The sequence below is a fragment of the Vulpes lagopus genome, chromosome 7 (assembly GCF_018345385.1).
Source record: "Vulpes lagopus strain Blue_001 chromosome 7, ASM1834538v1, whole genome shotgun sequence".
Classification (NCBI taxonomy): Eukaryota; Metazoa; Chordata; class Mammalia; order Carnivora; family Canidae; genus Vulpes; species Vulpes lagopus.
Window position 1 is genome coordinate 20393609 of NC_054830.1, and position 18817 is coordinate 20412425.

Below are 18817 nucleotides of genomic sequence, written 5' to 3' on the forward strand. Positions count from 1 at the left end.
GGGAGTGAGCACTCACAAGGTTGATGTGGGACACACACACACACACACACACACACACACACACACACACCAATCTACATCCGTGTCTGCAACAATGGGCCTCCTGATCCTTGAGCTTTCAAAGGAGACTCTCACCAATTCAGAACTGTTGGGCATTTGGGGACCCACCTGGTGATTCTGCATTTTAGCCCAGACACAACTGGGCAAATCAAGCATTCCTCATGTCTCGGCCCAAACATCCACGTGTATCATATGTGAATATTATTAATAAGTTCAGCATTTACCCAAGGGGTACTGCTCTACAATCATGATGGGAACACCAGTCCCCCCCTCTCAGGTAACTCTGTCCCCAAATGGGGTGCAGGTGCTAGAGAGCAGGTCTGGGACTGGTCCAGGATCACACATTGCATTTAGTTGTCATGCCTCATGTGTCTCCTTCAGCCTGAAACCATTCCTCAGCCCTTCTTCTCCCTTCATAACTTTGACATTCTTGATGATGAAGGAGACAGGCCAGTTGTTTTACAGAGTATCTCGAGATTTGGATTTGTCTAATGTTTTGTTATGATCAGCTTCAGGCATTGCAGCTGGGGCAGGAATGTGACCTACATGGTGTGTTCTCAGTGCATTATAGCCACAGGGACATGTCCCATTCTGGTGACGTTAATTTTGATCTCTTAAGAGGGTGTCCACCAGGTGTCTCCATTGGGAAGTCACCATTTCTCCTGTTTGTAATTAATCAGTAATCCATGGGAAAATATTGTGAGGTATAATTAATCAGTAATAAATGGGAAAATATTTTGAGGTATTTCCATGGGAAAATATTTTCACATCCATCCTGGACTTTCACCACTAGCTTTAATATGCATTGAAGATTTTTACCCAAAATCGACGACTTAGATCAATTTTTGCTAAGATAGTTGCAAACAACAGTTACCTAATTCCATCATTTCTCTTGTATTTATTAATTACTGGTCTTTCTTTATTATCCTTATGGACTTGTGGATTCTTATGCAATGGGTTCTAATCCATTAATGTTGATCTTCAAAATGTCCCAGATTTTGCGAGCAAAAAGTCTTTCAAGCTGACTTCCAGATCTACATCATTTTTTGAGCACTTCCTTACTTTCTGGCATCTCAAGATGTTCCAGGCTCATCTCACGCAAACCAGCCATTTCTCCAAGGAGCTCTGGTTCTCTAGAGCAGGAAATGGTATGAAACATCCAAGATTTGGGTAGTAGGTATGCTTCTTGGTTCTGGGGTGTCATTGCTTTTAAATCCTCATAGTAAAAATAGCCAGGAAATACATATATGTGAATACATCTACCCATATCTATTTCTCCAATTCCAATCCAACACCACAGGGTTCTTCCATTCATCCCCAAATGTATATTTAAAATGCCTCCTTTCTAGGACGCCTGGGTGACTCAGTGGTTGAGCTTCTGCCTTAGGCTCAGGGCATGATCCCAGGGTCCTGGGATCGAGTCCTGCATTGGGCTCCCTGCGGAGAGCCTGCTTCTCCCTCTGTCTATGTCTAACTGCCTCTCTCTGTGTGTGTCTCTCATGAATAAATAAAATCTTTTCAAAAAATAAAAATAAAATGCCTCCTTTCTCTAACAGTAATAATCTTGGTTTCCATCAACCTTAATATATTTACTTATTGCCTAATCCCATACAAAAAGAAGTTTTAGAATTGCTACACTCATACCATTGTGAAAAACAAACTTTGTAAGTTGAGCTCAAGATGTACTGAATCTCCTTCAAGACTTAACTTTTAGGCTAAGGGTCAGTGGTCAAAGTAGCAGTTTGAGCACAGGTTCAAATATTACTTAGATGAGCTGTTTATTTCTCTCCAGTATTGTTATACATTTGAAGTATAGGTAGGTTCATTTGTTTCTGTTCGTAATTAACTTTTAGGGGTTTTTCCTTATCTTCATTGATTGATTTTTTCAATACATAGAACATTAACATAGTTTCAAAAAGTCTAATCTTTTGGACAAAAATGTGTGCTCAGAAGAACATTCTTCTCTAGCCTTTCACTCCATTCCCACCCACTTGCTGTAGTTTCTGGTTTATCCTGCCTGCGTTTCTTTGTGCAAATTAAAACAAAACAAAACAAAACAACAACCAAAAAAACCCACAAAAATATAAATACAAAGTGTTTCATTATCCCTCCATTTTTAATTTAGTTGGACTACTTTGGAGCGAGCATGCCCTCTCCAACCCACTATCACCTCCATCCCTCCCTATCATCTACCCAGTCTACTTTTCCCATTTGCCATTCTCACTTGACCCCTGCTGACCCCTCTCAGACCCAGGTGGTTTAGGCACTGCCCCAGGCCCACAGGCCCAGCTGGGCAGGGAGAAGAGGTAAAAGGAAGGCATTGGACTTCCCCTTATTCCGAACCAAAACCTCAAAAATCCAGCTTTACCTCCTAGAGGCAAAGGCCCATGTTTAGGTTGTGGCCAAGCACAGGAAGTGGTGCCTGTATAGACAGAGCCCAGGAAGCCAGTGACCTGGGTTCCAGGTACAACTCAGCTGTGTGATCTGGGACACATTCCTCACCTCTCTGGGCACCAGTTTTCTCATCTGAATAACAGAGAATTGGACCAGGCCCCTCAAATTCCAGCAGGAAATGAGTCAAATTTGGAGGCTCAGGCCCTGATGGCTCTATCATCTAGCTCTGTACAGTGCTGATCATGTGCCTGGGGTGGGTTCTAGGGGCACAAAGACAGAATCCCTGCTCCCCTAGAACTTATAGGCTAATACAACAGGCTCTAAACAAGCAAGTGCAGAGATATGAAATTTCTCAAGTAGGAAAAGTGTCAAGAATAAAAATAAGGCAGGGTAAAGAATTAGTGATGGGAAGGTGGGGGGGATTTTTGGAAAGATGGTCACCAAAGGCATCTCTCAAACAGCACCTTGAATTAGGTGAGGGAGGGACCAAGTTCTGGACAGATCTGAGAGAAGTGTGTTCTGTCAGAGACAACAGCACATGTGAAGATCCTGAAATGGAAACCGGTTTGACATAGTGCAGGACCAGCAAGATGACTGCTATGGCTGGAAGTATGGTTAGCAAAGAGTGTGACCTCAGAGAGGTGGAGATAAGGCCACCTGGGCACCAAGGAGGTGAGAGTCTAACCTGATCGTGGGAAGCTCTTAAAGGGATGACAGCAGGGTCATGACATGATCGAATTTTAGAAGGATCCACTTCAGTCGTTGTATAGAGTGGACTGGAGGCTGTGACAATCAAGATCCAGTCAGCAGGAGGTGGGGGGGGATAACTCGATGACGGGCACTAAGGAGGGCACAAGATGTAATGAGCACTGGGTGTTATATTCAAGTGATGAATCACTGAACTCTACCTCTGAAACTAATAATGCCCTATATGTTAATTAATTGAATTTAAATAGATTCTTAAAAATCCAGTCAGCACAGCTGAAATCACCCTAGGGATTCCAGACAAGGAGAATATGATAGAGACAAGGAACTGAACTACCAAAGGGGATAGGGAGGCCATCCAAGGATCAGCAACAGTAGAAAGTTGCTACCACTCTTAGGCTGGAGGGATAATGGAATGAAATGGTATTCCACTGCGCAGAGGCCAAGGTCTCCCTGCAGGCACTCAACCACAGAGGGGGCTGCTCTAGGAGAGAGAGGCTGTCCCCTGAGGAGGTGACCCAGAGACCCAGGCTGAGTGTGAGATGGAAAATAGCTTGGCTTCTTCCCTCCTCCATCTTCCAGTCTTCTGCTGCTGTTATTAGCCGAATATACCCAAAAAACAGCTGGCAAAGGAGTCTGGGAAGTACAGTTCCCTGGGAGGTGGAGCACTGGGGAAGACTGGGGACTGGATCTGGCAAATGACCAGCACAAGGTGCAGGAGCAGAGGTCAGGAGACCAGTTAGGAGGATGCTGAAGTGGTTCAGGTGTGAGGTGGTGGTGGCTGGGTCCACAGATATTAATGGGTGGGATGTGGGGTCTGGGGGAAGGTAGGCATCAGTAATGACTTCTGAAATGGAGTTTATTGAACTGCAGAAGGCTCTGAGAGGAGCACATTGGAGAGGGCTCTAGAGTCATGGTTCTGCTTTGGACACAGGACATTTAAAATGCCCAATAGTAAAAGTACTAGGGGAGATGTTGGAGAGGCAAAGGAGAGGAAGGAGCTTCAGATACAAGTCAAGCCATCAGGATATAGAAGGGGTTTGACAGGGGACTGGGTGACTTCACTTGAGGCCATATGCCCCATTGGAGTCATATGACTTTCTCTGAGCCAACTACCTTGGGTGTGGAGGATGCCATACACTGACTGGCCAGGACTGGATTTTGTGCCTTACTAGGAAAACGGAGGGTGGGATTTTTCTCATCCAAACCATAAGCCCTGAGAGTTGGGAAAGGGTGGTTCCCTAAAGAAAACTCAGGGTGCTCCTAGAAGAAGGGGACTTGTTTGCTAACAGTAAAAACAAAACCAAACAAAAAGCAGCAGTTTGGGGGAACCTGGCTGGTTTAGTAGGTAGAGCATCTCATCCTTAGGGTTGTGAGTTCAAGTCCCATGCTGGGTATAGAACTCACTTTAAAAAAAATAGATAGATGATAGATGATAGATAGATAGATATAGATAGATAGATAGATAGATAGATAGATAGATAGATGATAGATAGATAAAAAGTACTCAGCAAGACATTAAAAAAAACAGCAGTTGAGATGGTAACTACACTTAGTGTAGTGAGCATTTTATATTGTATAGAATTGTCAAATCATTATGTTGTACATCTAAAGTTATCTATAATACTATATGTCAATTTTACTTCTTTTTTTTTAAGATTTATTTATTTATTCATGAGAGACACAGAAAGAGAGAGGCAGAGACATAGGCAGAGGGAGAAACAGGCTCCATGCAGGGAGCCTGACGTGGGACTCGATCCTGGGACTCCAGAATCATGCCCTGAGCCAAAGGCAGACGCTCAACCCCTGAGCCACCCAGGCATCCCAAAAAAAGAGAATTGTACTTCAATTGAAACAAAAACAGTGGGGCACCTGGGTGACTCAGTCAGTTAAGGATCTGCCTTCAGCTCAGGTCATAATACCTGGGATGAAGCCCCAGGTTCCTTGCTCATTGTGGAGTCTGCTTCTCCTTCTCTCTCTGCCCCTACCCCTCTGGTGCTCTTGCCCGCACATGCTCTCTTGCAAATAAATCAATAAAATCTTTTAAAAAATAAAACAAGCAAAAACAGCAGTTTCCCCAAGGCCTCCTCTCATTAATTCTACACACTATCATGAAGCACCTATTCTGTGCTATGCTAATCCCTGTTGAGAGCGTACTATGTGCCAAGGCCTATGATTTTTTTTCCCTCACCTTTCCCAGCCTCTCTGAGAGAACTAGCCCTCCTAGAGCCCTCTCTGCTCCAGCTCTTGCCTTACTGGTACCTCAGTTTCCCCTCAGGACAAAGCTGAATGATCTGCTTGCCCCCATTGATGGAGAGGAGAGGAGAGAGCATGTAGGGGGCTACTTCCTACTCCCACTCCAGCAAGGCTGGGCTGACTCCAAAGCCCACATTCTGATATCCTCAGTCTAGAGTCCAGCCTGTGCTCTGGGCCCTTCTCCAGAGGCACCCCCAGCACTTCCAGTCGGCAGCTGGCAGCTGCTAGGACCCAGGGGGCCGGTGCCAGGCCCTGCTCCTCCCTTGCCAGCTCTGTGTGTCTCTAAAGGGCAACATCAGAGTGTCAGCCAGTACCATCTCCAGCAGAGGCTGAGTTGCCCCGGCAGAGGAGAGAGCTGAAGTCCCAGCCTTGCACCTCCGCACAGGGCCGGCCGAGCCCCTGAGAGGATGGCAGCCTGGGCGACGGAGCCAGCGCGCGGGCAGCCTCGGAGGCGAGGGGCCGGAGGAGCAAGGGACAGGTGATGGGAAGGGGGGGGGGGGATGCTCCGTTTCGCTCTCTGCAGTGCCACACAAGGTGAAGCCTGAGCGCTCGAATGGCCAACTCCACAGGGCTGACCACCTCGGAAGTCGTGGGCTCGGTGGGCTTGGTCCTGGCGGCCGTCGTGGAGGCAGCGGCCCTGCTGGGCAACGGCGCGCTGCTGCTGGTGGTGCTGCGCACGCCGGGACTGCGGGACGCGCTGTACCTGGTGCACCTGTGCGTCGTGGACCTGCTGGCGGCCGCCTCCATCATGCCGCTCGGCCTGGTGGCCGCGCCCCCGCCGGGCCTGGGCCGCCTGCGCCTGGGCCCCGCACCGTGCCGCGCCTCGCGCTTCCTGTCGGCGGCGCTGCTGCCCGCCTGCACGCTCGGGGTGGCCGCGCTCGGCCTGGCGCGCTACCGCCTCATCGTGCACCCGCTGCGGCCGGGCGCGCGGCCTCCGCCCGGCCTGGTGCTCACGGCCGTCTGGGCCGCCGCGGGGCTGCTGGGCGCGCTCTCTCTGCTCGGGCCGCCGCCCGCGCCGCCCCCGGCCCCGGCGCGCTGCTCCGTCCTGGCCGGCGGCCTCGGGCCCTTCCGGCCGCTCTGGGCGCTGCTGGCCTTCGCGCTGCCCGCCCTCCTGCTGCTCGGCGCCTACAGTGGCATCTTCCTCGTGGCGCGCCGCGCAGCCCTGCGGCCCCCCAGGCCCGCGCGGGGCTCCCCGCGGCCGCGCTCCGACTCTCTGGACAGCCGCCTCTCCATCCTGCCGCCCCTCCGGCCTCGCCTGCCTGGGGGCAAAGCAGCCCTGGCCCCAGCGCTGGCCGTGGGCCAGTTTGCAGCTTGCTGGCTACCTTACTGCTGTGCGTGCCTGGTGCCCGCTGCGCAGGCTGCAGTGGCCGAGGCGCCGGTCACCTGGGTGGCCTACTCGGCCTTCGCGGCGCACCCCTTCCTGTATGGCCTGCTGCAGCGCCCCGTGCGCCGGGCACTGGGTCGCCTGGCCCGCCGGGCACTGCCCCAGCCCCCGAGGGCCTGCACTCGGCGGGCCTGGCACTTGCCAGCACTTCTGCAGCACCTCCAGGGGCTTTCAGAGAGCCCTGCTCTACCGTCTTCTGAGGCACCAGAGCAAGCCCCAGATTTGCCAGGAGGGGAGAACCTGAGTATGTCACGGGCCACCTGAGAGGACATCGGTCTCCCATGCTGAACTGAGACTGGAGAAAAGATGGTGCTATCAGAAGGAGCCCATCCAGCCTCCTGCACAGTTCCGGGCAGGTGCCCTGCCTGGATTTCTGGCTCTGGGATGGGGAGAAAGGGGGCCTGCGGCCTAGTGAGATCAAGAGGCTTCTGGGAGCTAGGAATCCTGGGTTCTTGGGCCCTATTCTGCATAGTCTTGAATACAGACCTACTCTTCCCTAGGCCCGTTTTCCCATCTGTATCCTGAACCATCTCTGAGGGCTCCTTCAGCTTAGGTGGTTTGAACACTCATGGATAGTCCCCAGGCCAAAGAAAGAGAGGAGGTGTGCAGGGTCACCAAGACGAGGGCCCTATGAGCTTACAGCCAAAGGGATGGACCAAGCAGGGCAAGGTCTAGGTAACAGCCACAGCAGGAGGAACCAGTGGAGAGACACTCAGAAGGACTTTCCTGACAACTGCACCAAGAAGAGGCTGGACAAAGCTACTGGAACTCCTCTATCAGCTTCTAAAATGCCCAGAAAGCAACTTCATCAGTGTGGTGCCAGGGGCAGGAGGCTGGACAACATGAACCCAAAGGGCCCTGAAGCCCCAGAACTGGCATGTGGAAGGGGCCAAGCCCCAATGGGGACTGGCGAATTCACAGATAGGGTCCTCTGGGGCCTTGGCCACACTCATTCTCTGGAGGTTTTGCCAACACCCACAGTGTTTCACAGCTTCCTGGTCTCTGAGAATATTTATTCAAAAACAGGGATTGAAAAAACTGTACAGAGTGTCTGCTGCTGAGAATTCGGCCCCTGCCTCCATGCCACTCCCCCAGCTGCCCAGCAGGGTCCCTTCTTTGGGTTGCCCTCTGCCAAGCCCAGCAGGTCCATTCCAGTCAAAAGGGTATCGGTGGAAGCAGCAGGAATCTGCAGGGAGGTGGGGAGAGAAGCACGGCCCCCAGCCACCCCCCAGCCCTCCTCCCTGATCCCCACGGGGGGGCAGTAGGCTGGGAAGCCCTAAGGGATGGGGAGTGCATGAGTGACCCTCGGCAGTGGGGGCACTAAGGATGCTCCCTGCATCCAAGCATAGAGCTAGAGGGGGTGGAGCCCCCTACCCTGGGGCTGCTGCGGCTCCTGGGCCCTGGGCCAGAAATTGCTCCCACTCTGAGAGGAGGAACTCCCACAGACCTGGGCTGGGTGGGGGGTGCATCCATGCGTCTGGGCATTAGTGGCATTTGGGACCCCAGGGTGGAGTCTCCTTGGGCAGGTAGGGTGCAGAGGCAGCCCCCTACCGGTGGTCCTGCCTGCCCCTGCGCCTGTGCCTCAGCCGGCCTCAGTAGGGGGAGAATTTCTGCCGCTCAGCTTTCTTGCTCCCATTGGCTGCTGCCATCTTGGCAGTGTAGGCCGCCAAGCCCGGCGGCGGCCCTGGGGAGGCAGGTGGTAGAGCCAAGAAGGGCACAGGCTTGAGGCCGATGAAGTTGGAGAGGGAGATGGCATAGGGTGTGCCCAGCAGGCCTGGGGGAGCTGTGGGCAGGGCCGTCAGGGGCGGCGAGAAGGGGGCAGGCAGGTCTGTGGGGGCCGAGCCGGGCGTCCCCCCAGAGGTAGACTTGGCCGTTTCTAGACTGGAGAGAGGGATATGGGGGGAGATGAAGGGGACAGCGGGGGTAAGAGAGGGGCAGTGAGGGAAAACATGGGGGTGGGGGGAGATTAGATGGAAGAGAGGAATCAAATATAATGACATGGGGTGGATATAGCGGGGAGGCTGGGAACAGCAGAAAAGAAGGAAGGATAACAGGTATGGTACGTGGTGAGGGGAGACACGGGGAGGCCAAAACCCACGAGAAAGAGACAGGGATGGGCAAAGGGACAGGAGGACATGAGGGATAGATGTGAAGGGGAGGAGGAGGTAACATGGAGTGGGTAAGGCAGGGTTTGGGGAGGCAGGGGACGCACCCAGACAGACAGGGAAGGGAGATCAGCTCTCCCCACCCCAAGTGTACCTTTCACAGGCACGTGAGCCCCGTGACCTGGGCCACCCCCGCCTCACACTCACCAGGCAGTGATGAGGTACTGGGCCAGGGCGATGGAGACAGGGGAACCAGTGATGGTCACGTGCCTCTCGCCGGCACCCTCCGCTTGGTTCCCGATCTTGATATGTGCCCCTGACATCTGGCGGATCTCACTGATCTTGCTGCCCTGGCGCCCGATCACACAGCCAATCAGCTGCGGGGAGAGTAGAATTCAACCCTGGGCCAGGCCTAAACCCCAGGAGCCCTGTGCAACCCCCTCAAACCACTCCATCCCCTGCTCACGTCGTTGGGAACCAAGAACTCCTGTGAGCTGGTCTGTGCGCCAGGATCCAGTCCTGGGAAGGAGGAGAAGGGGGATTGGACATGGTTCTGGGCCTTTCCTGCCTCCCCATGTACATTCTGCAGGGAGGAGGAGGGGGTCCGCCTGGCCCCAGGGGTGTCGCTCCTGCCTCCCTCTGCAGGGCTGCTCACCTGGCACCATGCTGGGTGAGGCAAAGGGGACTGCGTGGCCAGAAAGCTGCTGGAGTTTAGTGACCTGTGCCAAAGAAGAGGGGTCAGAAGTCAGAGGAGGCCTGGTTCTGGGAGGGGACCCTGGGGCTATGGTCACTCACCTCAGCTGGGGTCACAGCCCCATACTGACCCTGGACGGAAAAGCCCTGTGGGGACAAAACAGGTGAATGGGGGTTACTGTGGCCAGTCACTCCTCTCCTCTGCCAAGCTCCAAGTCCTCCTTCCATCCCTCCCCCACCTCATTCCCCCTTCCCCAGTAATGCTTCCCACCCCTCCTACTGTTCCATCTCACCTGGTTGGCAGAGAGAAGGACGGTACCTAAGGAGAGGCTCGGATGATATGGGATAGTAGCTCCTTTGGGTGGGGACTAGAAGGCACAAATGGGAAGACGCTCTGTCAGGCCCCTTTAGGCCCTTCTGACCTCCCCAAGGGTCCCTATGTTCTCCAGGCCCTCCCTATGACCCCCAGGTAAATGCATCCCGATATCCTGGAGCTCCCAGTCCATCCATGCAGCCCTGCCCTGCCTCCACCTTGTGCCACACGCATGGGATTTGGGGGCCTAACAGCAGGCCCAGGGCCCATCCCCTGTCCCCCCCTCCCTGCACCAGGGCAGCACCTCCAGAATAACAGCACAAATCTGGCGCACACACAGGATGATGGCATCAGGCACCCCAGACACAGTGACAGCACGCTCTGTAGAGTTGGGGAGCAGGTCTCCTGCCACCTGTACCTGGGCACCTGTGGTCTACAAGCAGAGAACAGGAGTGACTCATAATCCAGACTAGGGCTGCCCAGGCTCAGAGCTCCCCAGGGGACAGGAAGCAATAAGCCCAGGTTCCCTCTCCAAAGTGAAGGGTAGGACTCCCTGAAGGTGGTAATCCCCTTCTCCTCACCTCTCGAATCTCCTTGATCTTGGTGCCAGCCTTCCCAATCAGTGAGCCGCACTGGCTTGCAGGGATGACAAGGCGCAGGGTCACCGGAGGCCTGGAGACATTTCCACCATTTGCAGGAGCGGCACAAAGGTCCTGGGCAGGAAGACTGTGGTTTGGCTGTGCATGCCCCTGCTGCCCCCCCACCCCTGGAGCATCTTCCTACTGAGGGCTGAAGGAGGGCAGCCGTCCCCGAATCCTCCCTCATGAAAGAACCCTGCCCTGGGCCTGGCCTTCCCTGCCACCTACTGCCATCGTGTGGGTTTGGAGCCCTATTCCCCCCACCCTGCCCTGGGGCACCACCCCTGGCCTCCCAGCCCAGCCAGCCTCGGACCTCATCTAGCTTGAAGGCGATCATGGAGACCGCATGGAAGACAGCGGCTGTAGATCCAGTGATGGTGGTGATGCGCTCGGGGCAGGAGCCCTCAGAGATGGTGATCCGGGCACTGCTCTGCGGGTACAGACAAGGCCGGGCAGCGGAGCTCCTTCTCCACTCCCTTGCCAGGAACCGGTCTGCCTGCCCACTCACCTGGCCCCAGCCAAGGCTGGAAACAGCTACCTTCCAAGGGCACTCACTGGTCATCCCAGATGGTGGGGTTCAGGGAAAATGTGGGCCAGGGATCTCCCCTCCCCTCCAAACCAGAGGCCCTAGGCAGCATTCCCACACTCCATCCTCACCTGCTCCCGGATTCGCTTTACAGTCTCTCCTTTCTGTGGGAGAAAAAATATGAACTGGATCTTAGCCTGTGGCCCCTTACCTGGCCTGAGGCCTCGGGTTGAGGTCCATACAGAAAAGAACTGGGCACCTACCTTCCCAATTATGCTGCCAACCTCCTGCAAACAAGATAAGAATAGAGTCATGGGGGACCAATGCCCCAGGCCTGGCCCCTCCAGGAGGACAGGGGCTCTACCAGAGACAGGACACAGGAGCTACAAGTCCTGGCTGGCCACGCCTTACCTTGCCCCTCATCCACTCACCTTCCCATGCATCAGCATCCGCAGTGTGAGGGTGATGCTGAGCTCTGGCTCCTCCTCCAGCCCCGCATCTGAGCCGCTCATCCTGTCAGGCGGGGCTGGGGCCACAGCAGCCTAGGAGTGTGTCCACGGTGCCTGGCGGCTCTGATGGGGGGAGTAGAAGAAGGATTAGAGGGGAGCTTGGGTTTCTTTTGGGGCCCCTGCCCTTACATGGGGACCTCAGACCTCAGGCTAACCAAATTCCCACGGATGAGAGACAGAGTAGACCTCCAGATTTTTAAAATTGTATTTATTTATGCATGAGAGACACAAAGAGAGAAGCAGAGATACAGGCAGAGGGAGAAGCAGGTGCCCCACAGGGAGCCTGATGCAGGACTCGATCCCAGGATCACGACCTGAGCCAAAGGCAGACGCTCAACCACTGAGCTACCTAGGTGTCGCTAGACCCGCATTTCAAATGTCACACTGACCACTACCCTTGCGTGCAACTCACTTGCTGTGTAACCCCAGACAGCTCATTTAACCCATCTGAGCCTCAGCCTCCCCATATGTAAGCAGAGACTACCAAGTCCTACCCCCAAAGAGTTAGGAGAATTAAGATGAGCTAAGCACATATGTGGTAGCCAGCCAGTCTCCATGGGTATCTTCCCCTTTCCTGATAGTGGAACAGTGGAAGAAAGAATTAACCAGAAGCCTAGGAGAATCCAGAGAGGGGGAGCCTCCTCTGTGACCCCTTGGAAGAGGGGACCCCTGTGGATTGCACCTTGAAAGTATGGTTAAGATTGAAATGTTACTTCAAATAAGAAGCACTTGTGTCCAGGGGCCCCTCCCCACCCCCCCACCCCTGCCCTGCTGACTAGAGCATGGGGTTGCAGCTGGAACGGAGGCTGGAGCAGCCACAGGGAGCCACAAGGAGGCCTTGAAAGGAGGGAAGAAGTGAAAATAACAAGGTTCTAGGAGGGTCCTCTTGCCCCTGCCTCCCCCTGCGTGGCAAAGGCTGTGAGGAGGGGGGCACGGGAGCTGGAAGCCCCACCTCCAGAGGTCACTAAGGCGGAGGTTCTCTGCAGGCAGCTCTGAGAGCAGGGTTCCTTCAGCTCGTGGGGTGAAGGGGTGATGCCAGGAGCCCAGCAGTCTGCACAGGGCTGCTCTCCTGTGTGCTGTGGAGGTAAGAAGCGGCCACATTCCCAGCCTGCAACACTGTCTCTGTACCAGAAACAAGTCACTGGGCTCCTGGGCTCCACTGCTTCACCTATAAAATGGAGAGAATGCTTCCCCCAGGGACTGGGTGATGGGTAAAAAAGGGATTTGGGGGCTGGGAAATGTCAAGGCCGTTAACTGACAGAGGAAGGAGGAGCCAGAGATTAGCCTTTGGGATTAGCCCAGCCGCCAGCCCTCCCTACCCGACCCCTTTTCATGCCCCAACCTAATCCTGAACCTTAATCCTGCTTGGAAATCCCTCTCCTCCAGTGGCCCTCTCCCACCAAGTCTCAGCTGTGATGGGGAGCTGAACCCAAGCAGGAAAACAGAATGAGACCAACTGGTGCCAAAGCGAAACCAAAATCAAGCCCCAACCCTGCAAATTCCTCCTGCCCAGGAGGGTGTGGGAGCCAAGGATGCATGCGTCTGCCTAGAGCACTCTGGAGACCATTGGGCACCTTCTTCCTCAGCCCCCTGCCCTATCCTGACATGAAGGTCAAGGGCGTGGAGCACTCTCCAATCCCCTCTTTGGAACCCCCTTGCCAGCCAGAGCTTGGGCATGGAGTAGGAACGGGAGAGCTCCCAGCCTAGCTTTCTCAGGAAGCCCGAGCAAACCACTTATGGCAGTGAAGCCTCTTCCTTCATCTGAACCATCGGGTAACAACACTGTCTCCTCAAGAACTCAATCACTTGTCTTCCCAGCAGCTGCCCCTCCCTCTGCTTGACTTCTGCCCATAGGTTCTCCAGATGTCAGAGGTCAACAGTGGGTACAGGGACTGTACGAGGTGAGCATCCTGGCCAGCCTCATGCTGGCTGTCCTTGCTGACATTCCCCCAGCTGCGTGCACTTCCTCCAGCGAAGCACTTGTCTCTCCCTGGGCAGCCCCGGCCAGGAGCCCCTTAGAGCAGGAGCCAAGGCTGCCACCTTCTCCTGGTGTCCCCAGAGCTCAGGCCAGAGCCAGGCTGGAGAAGGTGTTCTGAACGTAATGGCTAGCTGAACAGATGAAGTCACCAAACAGAAGAGAATCTGATGCCAACAGAGGGTCTATCACCCGCTCAAGGTCATAGAGAGGTGGGGAGTGGTGACAGCATGGTCCTGCCTGCTAGCATGGGGCTCTCTATCATAGGCCCCGTCTGCCTTCCCTTTCTGGCTGTCCCATCTGGGTCTGTCAGACCCAGGGAGGTTCTTCAAAGGTGGGGAACTGGCTTTAGTAGTTCCTGAAACCCCTGCCTGGCTAGTACACGCAGGTCATGTTTTGGAAAGGACTGACAACTTGTCGAAAGCCACAGTCCTGAGACTCCAGAATATTCTGAGACTCAGGGACTCCTGTGGAGTGATAACCAGTGGGAGACCTGACACTGTCTCCATACCATTGCCACATCACCTTTGGGTCATAAGGCTCAGGGGAAAAAAGGGCAAAAGGGCTAGAATGTGGCCAGAACTAGAGTTCCCGCCCTGAAAAAGATACCTGAGTCTGCAGGAGAACCCACTGTTCCAAATTCCATGGGTAACCTTGGCCAGGCCTTCACCTAACCTGGACCTCAGTTTACCCACCTGTGCTATGTGTGTATGTGTGGAACTGGGGGGATTCTGGTGCTGGTCTCTCTGTGTCCTTCCTGTTCTGAGACACCCTCAAGATCTTTCTGTTTTTAGGAGAGAACAGGAGTTCCAGACACAGGTTTCCCAAATTATCCTCCTAGGGGGTCCTAAGAATAAGCGACCCTATTACTTATTGGCTCCCCTTCTACCCTCACCAGGGTTCTAAGGGAATTATTTGCTGGTGGGCCCTGGGTCCCTGCTGGGCCACCCACATGGCAGCCAAACGTCATGCCACACTGACCTCCAGCTCACCTCTGGGGGTGCCCAGCCCCCTCTGGTCAGCAGGGCTCCCTGGCATAACATACCAAGCTCAGACTAGGCCTCTGCCTCTGACCTCGGGTGTTCCCTCCTGCTCCCCAGGCCCCCTCCCCAGATCCAGTGCCCACTCCTTCTGTCCCTGGCTTCCTGCCACTCAGGCTGGAGGGGGTGGGGGGGGGGTGACAGCTGTGTAAGCGATGGCGGCTGCCCCTTCCTGCCCCTCCCCCCCAGCTGTCTCTCTCTCATGACAGCTGCCCAATCAAAGGGCCGGGGGCTTAGCCAGCTCCCCCCCACACGCAGGGATCAAGTGTCCACCCTGGCTTTGTTCTGGAGCAAGAACAATCCGGGGGAGGGGAGGGCTCCTGGGGCCAGGCAACTCAAGTGGACTGGCCCGCCCCTTGGGGGATTCCCTTGGCTCTGCTAGCCAGTGTCTGGACCAACCAGGGCTTATAGACCCACCTGAGCTAGGGAGAAGGTGGGGGGGGCAGTCTCCAAGTTCATCCCCCACCTCACATCCCCTGACATTCCCCTCAGCACCACCAGGCTCCAACCTAGCAGCCTCCTACTCCTAATCCAAAAGCAGCCATGCTGGCCACACCCAGTGATGCTGGGGAATGGCTCAGGACATCAGACGGAGCAGGGCGTGGCAGGAGGTGGACACTGGGCTTGGGGAGATCATACTGAGGGATCCTGACTCCCTTGCCTGTTCCCTTCTCTGGGTATGCTCCTCCTTCCTGATTACCCAGGTCTCCGCAAGAAATGCCCTAGTATCCTCTGACCCATGCACCCATCCTCAGCCTTACAGCCTCCCAGGATGGCCATTCATACCACCCCTTGGGAGAGTCGGGGGAGGGGAGGCCTTCAGGGGAACAGCGTGGGGTCCATGAGTTTCCTGACACAAGGCTGTCCTGTAGACTCGATGCTAAGCAGCAAAGGTAAGCTCTGACAAGTTGGCTGGTCCCAGAAATAGTACAGCCTCCTTAGAGCATCATGAGGCAACCCCACAAGAGTCCTCACAGCCAAGAGAAACTGAGGCAGACCCAGGCCCAGACTGGGCTCCAAAAGAAAGGATACAACTTCTTGGTACAGCCCCACCCACCGGTACCCATCCCCTCACTGACTCACCCAAATTAAGAAAAGACTCTAGCTTTCATTTTCCAGGCTGGGGACTAGATCGTTCTGCTGCTCAACAGCCATCTTTGGCTCCCCAGTACCCAAGGAATAAAACTTGATTACCACAGACAGGCCTGGCCTCTGCCAGCTTCTCTTGTCTCATCTCCATCCCCTGCCCCCCTACACATCAGGCTGCAAAACACTCCTAGTACCTCCAGGACTCTGGGCTTTTGTCCGGGCTGATCCCAGCTTCAAATGCCCATCCTCCTCACTCTCTGTCAAAATCCTTCTCAAATGCCACCTCCTCTGTGAAGTCCTCCCCAAGCTTCCAAATCAGATATAATCACTCAGGCCTCTGTGCCCCAACTAAGCTCAAAGGAACCGTCACGGGCATTTTCAAGCCTATCTTTCTGCTATCCAGGAGGACAGGAGTTCCTCCAGGAGGGCAGGAGCCAGGACTAGGCTCAGTGCATAGGGAGAAGGGCCTGGAGGCATTAGGGACTGGAGATGGGGCTGAGGGTCCCAGAGAAGCAATGAGGATGGGGTGAGATCGAGGGCACGAGAGACCAGACACAGGGGAAAGCCAGGGCCTGCCAGGACAGAAATCCCAGTTTCCACTCCTCAGCACCTTTAACCCCTGTTCTTGCTGTTTCTTTGGATCTAGGGGCTCCCCAGGCATATCACTGGGGTGGGGGATTTGCGCTGAGCTTTGAGACTACTAGAGGCCCAGAATGGGTTTCCCCCTGTGGAAGGGAGGCTGGAAGAAGAGCTGGGGAGTGGTATAGGTTTCACAAAGTCAGAACCCGAGGCCCAGAGAGGGAGGAGCTTGTTTATAAGGCTACATGAAAAGCAACTGGCAGAGCTAGGAGAACCAGGGGTTCACCTGTGCGGCCCAGGGCTCTTTCCTCAAGAGGTCAATGCCACTGGGCAGTGGTGATGGAGGCTGGAGGGGGGGCAGGGATGAGAGTAGGGAGGGTGGACACAGCCTGTCTGGGGACACAGGGCGGGGCAAAGCCAGCCTCCCTGTGGCCTGGGCCTGCCAGGGTGTGTGGGCCGCCTGCTCCCAGCCCCCCACCCTGAGCATGCAAGAAGAACAATCCCCTTGTGTTTGGGCAGCCTGAGCCTGCATGCTGATGAAGCCTGGGGGGTGGGGGCTGGGATGGGGGTGCTTTGGAGATTGAGGGGGTTCCAGAGCCCAGAGAGACTAGGGGACCTTCAGTTGGGGAAAAGATAAGGCCCCAGGTGCTGGCTCTGAAGCAGTGAGGGTAACCTCAGGAAAGAGTGAAGGCTGGAACTAAGGTTTAAGCTCCCGAAGAGTCCCTGGGGTCTAAGAGCTCTTTGTAGGAGAAAGAGGGCCCCTAGGGACACATGCCCTGTTGGTCCAGCATGAAGGTAAACAGTGTGGGCTTGGTGGGGACCAAGAGCCCACATTCTGGGAGGAGGGAATGCAACTGGCCCTGGGAGCATCCCCTTGAAGACCACTCCCCAGGGTGCTGGAGCCGGGCGGAGCACTGGGTGCCACAGGTCTCAAGATGGCGGGCTGGGATAGGGGGGTGAGGGGGTGGGCACCTCCCTCTCCTGACCAGGCAGGCATGAGGACCAGGCTGAAGTGAGTACCCAGAGACACCCCCAGCCCCCCCAGGGGGACTGGCTAGAAGCTAGGTCAGAGCCGAGGGGCTGAAGAGCCACAGAGCATGAGGGACCACTCTGAGCCCCCAACTGTCACCTCCACACACCCCTGGTCTGGGGATCTGTCTGCCCCCACGCCCCCACCCCCCCACCCCCCAGGCAAGGACTGCAGAGAATGGGAAGGGGTGTGTGGTGAGCCAGGAACTGCAGGGGGATGGCAGATGGGGACAGAGATGGAGCAGAACCAGAACCCAAGGCAGGAGGTCCAGGGAAGCGCAGGTCCGAAGCACAGAAACAGCAGGTGGGATGTGGGCCTCACATCTGGGGTCTCGTCCAGGACGGCCCTCCCTGACCCTGACGCGGGGGCTCCTCTGGCAGAGCAGCGCCCCCCACCTGTGCAGGCCTGGGCCGTGTGGGACAGGGAAGCGTGTTCCTCGCAGTCTCCCGGTCTCCCAAACCGGGACCCCGGCCTGGAGACTCCGGCGCGGGCTCCCCGCCCCCCCGGCTGAACCCCCAAACTTCGCGGCCCGCGGTGCCCCGCCCGGCCCGCGCCCTACCTCGCTGGGGCTGTCCTGCGGCGGCGGCGGCGGCGGCGGCGGCGGCGGCGGCGGCGCGGCTGGGCCGCTCAGTCCCACATTGTCCCCGGGAGAGGCGGCCGCTCACAACTGCGAGTGACATCAGCTGCGAACAATGAGGGGTTTGACAGGCGCGGAGCCCGGCCGGCCCGGAGCCCGGCTCCGCGCCCCCCCCACCCCCCGGCCCGCCCGGCCCGGCCCCTCCCCGCCCCCTCCCCGGATCCGATTACAGCGCGGCGGGCCCGCCCCAGCCGCCCCAGTGCCGCAGCCGCCCGCCCCGCCCCGCCCCGCGCGCCGCGGTGCGCCCCGAGCGGCGGCCGCTTCCGGGAGGGCTGGGGCGACCCCCCCGGCAGCGCGTCCCGGCGCAGGGGGCTGGGGGGCGGGGGCTCCCGCCGCGACGCCCGCGCAGCCGCGCCCCCCGCCGCCGCCCCCGCCCCGAGCCCCAGCGCTCTCTGCCCGCAGGCCGCCCGCCCGGCGCTCCGCCGACCCCCCGCTCCCCCATCCCGGCCTCGGGCCCGCCGCCAGGCCCGCGCTCCGGGCTCCGGCTCGGATCGCTCGGAGCCCGGGCTTCGACTCCCCGCCCGGCCGGCTCCCGGCTCTCCGCTTCTGCGCCGCCCGTCCCCGCGCGGGGCTCTCGCCCACCAAGCCCCGCGCCCCTCGGCCACCCAACCGCTTCCTCAAGGCCCGGCCCTTGTGCGTCCCGGACAGGTGACCGGACCGGCTGGAGGAGGGGCCTGAGCGCGGTGTGACCCCGTGCACCCCGCCCCGCCATTCCCCCAAAGCTACCCCCAGGATGCCTCGTGGGGGCCGGGGTCGCTAGGGCCGCCGCGCGGTTGTGCACTCTGCTAGGGAATGGGACGAGTTGGACGGTCCCCAAGTCCTCTTCTTCCCCCACCGCACCTCCTGGGGGCCAGATCTCTCTCCCCCTCTTCTCCATAATCGGC

The 18817-nt window shown here is 56.7% G+C and overlaps 2 protein-coding genes across 3 annotated transcripts; one reads left to right on the plus strand and one right to left on the minus strand.

Moving 5' to 3' along the window:
- Window positions 1-43: 43 nt before the first annotated feature.
- GPR62 (G protein-coupled receptor 62) lies at window positions 44-7842 on the plus strand. Its single transcript, XM_041760882.1, has one exon. It carries the CDS (start codon window positions 5969-5971, stop codon window positions 7061-7063), a length of 1095 nt encoding a protein of 364 aa, XP_041616816.1. The 5' UTR covers window positions 44-5968; the 3' UTR covers window positions 7064-7842.
- Window positions 7792-18062, minus strand: PCBP4 (poly(rC) binding protein 4). Of its 2 annotated transcripts, none has more exons than XM_041760881.1 (13): window positions 17856-18062; window positions 11506-11646; window positions 11338-11361; window positions 11206-11238; window positions 10862-10978; window positions 10492-10623; window positions 10215-10343; window positions 9891-9965; window positions 9700-9744; window positions 9560-9623; window positions 9371-9423; window positions 9112-9281; window positions 7792-8483 (listed from the first exon to the last, which is right to left on the minus strand). In XM_041760881.1, the coding sequence occupies exons 2-13, from the start codon at window positions 11584-11586 to the stop codon at window positions 8417-8419; spliced, it is 990 nt and encodes a 329-aa protein (XP_041616815.1). In that variant the 5' UTR covers window positions 11587-11646; window positions 17856-18062; the 3' UTR covers window positions 7792-8416. The 2 variants fall into 2 exon arrangements, with proteins under 2 accessions (XP_041616815.1, XP_041616814.1); XM_041760880.1 differs by having other exon boundaries at window positions 7792-8680; window positions 17856-18059.
- Window positions 18063-18817: the final 755 nt, after the last annotated feature.

Bases quoted from the DNA above. Each gene is read 5' to 3' on its own strand.
- GPR62 (XM_041760882.1), top strand. From the start codon at position 5,969: ATGGCCAACTCCACAGGGCTGACCACCTCGGAAGTCGTGGGCTCGGTG.
- PCBP4 (XM_041760880.1), bottom strand. From the start codon at position 11,586: ATGAGCGGCTCAGATGCGGGGCTGGAGGAGGAGCCAGAGCTCAGCATC. The intron at 10,979-11,205 runs GTGAGGATGGAG...CTGTACCCGCAG, and splicing joins TAAAGCGAATCCGGGAGCAG to AGCAGTGCCCGGATCACCAT. The intron at 8,681-9,111 runs GTGAGTGTGAGG...CCCTCTCTCCAG, and splicing joins CAGTACCTCATCACTGCCTG to TCTAGAAACGGCCAAGTCTA.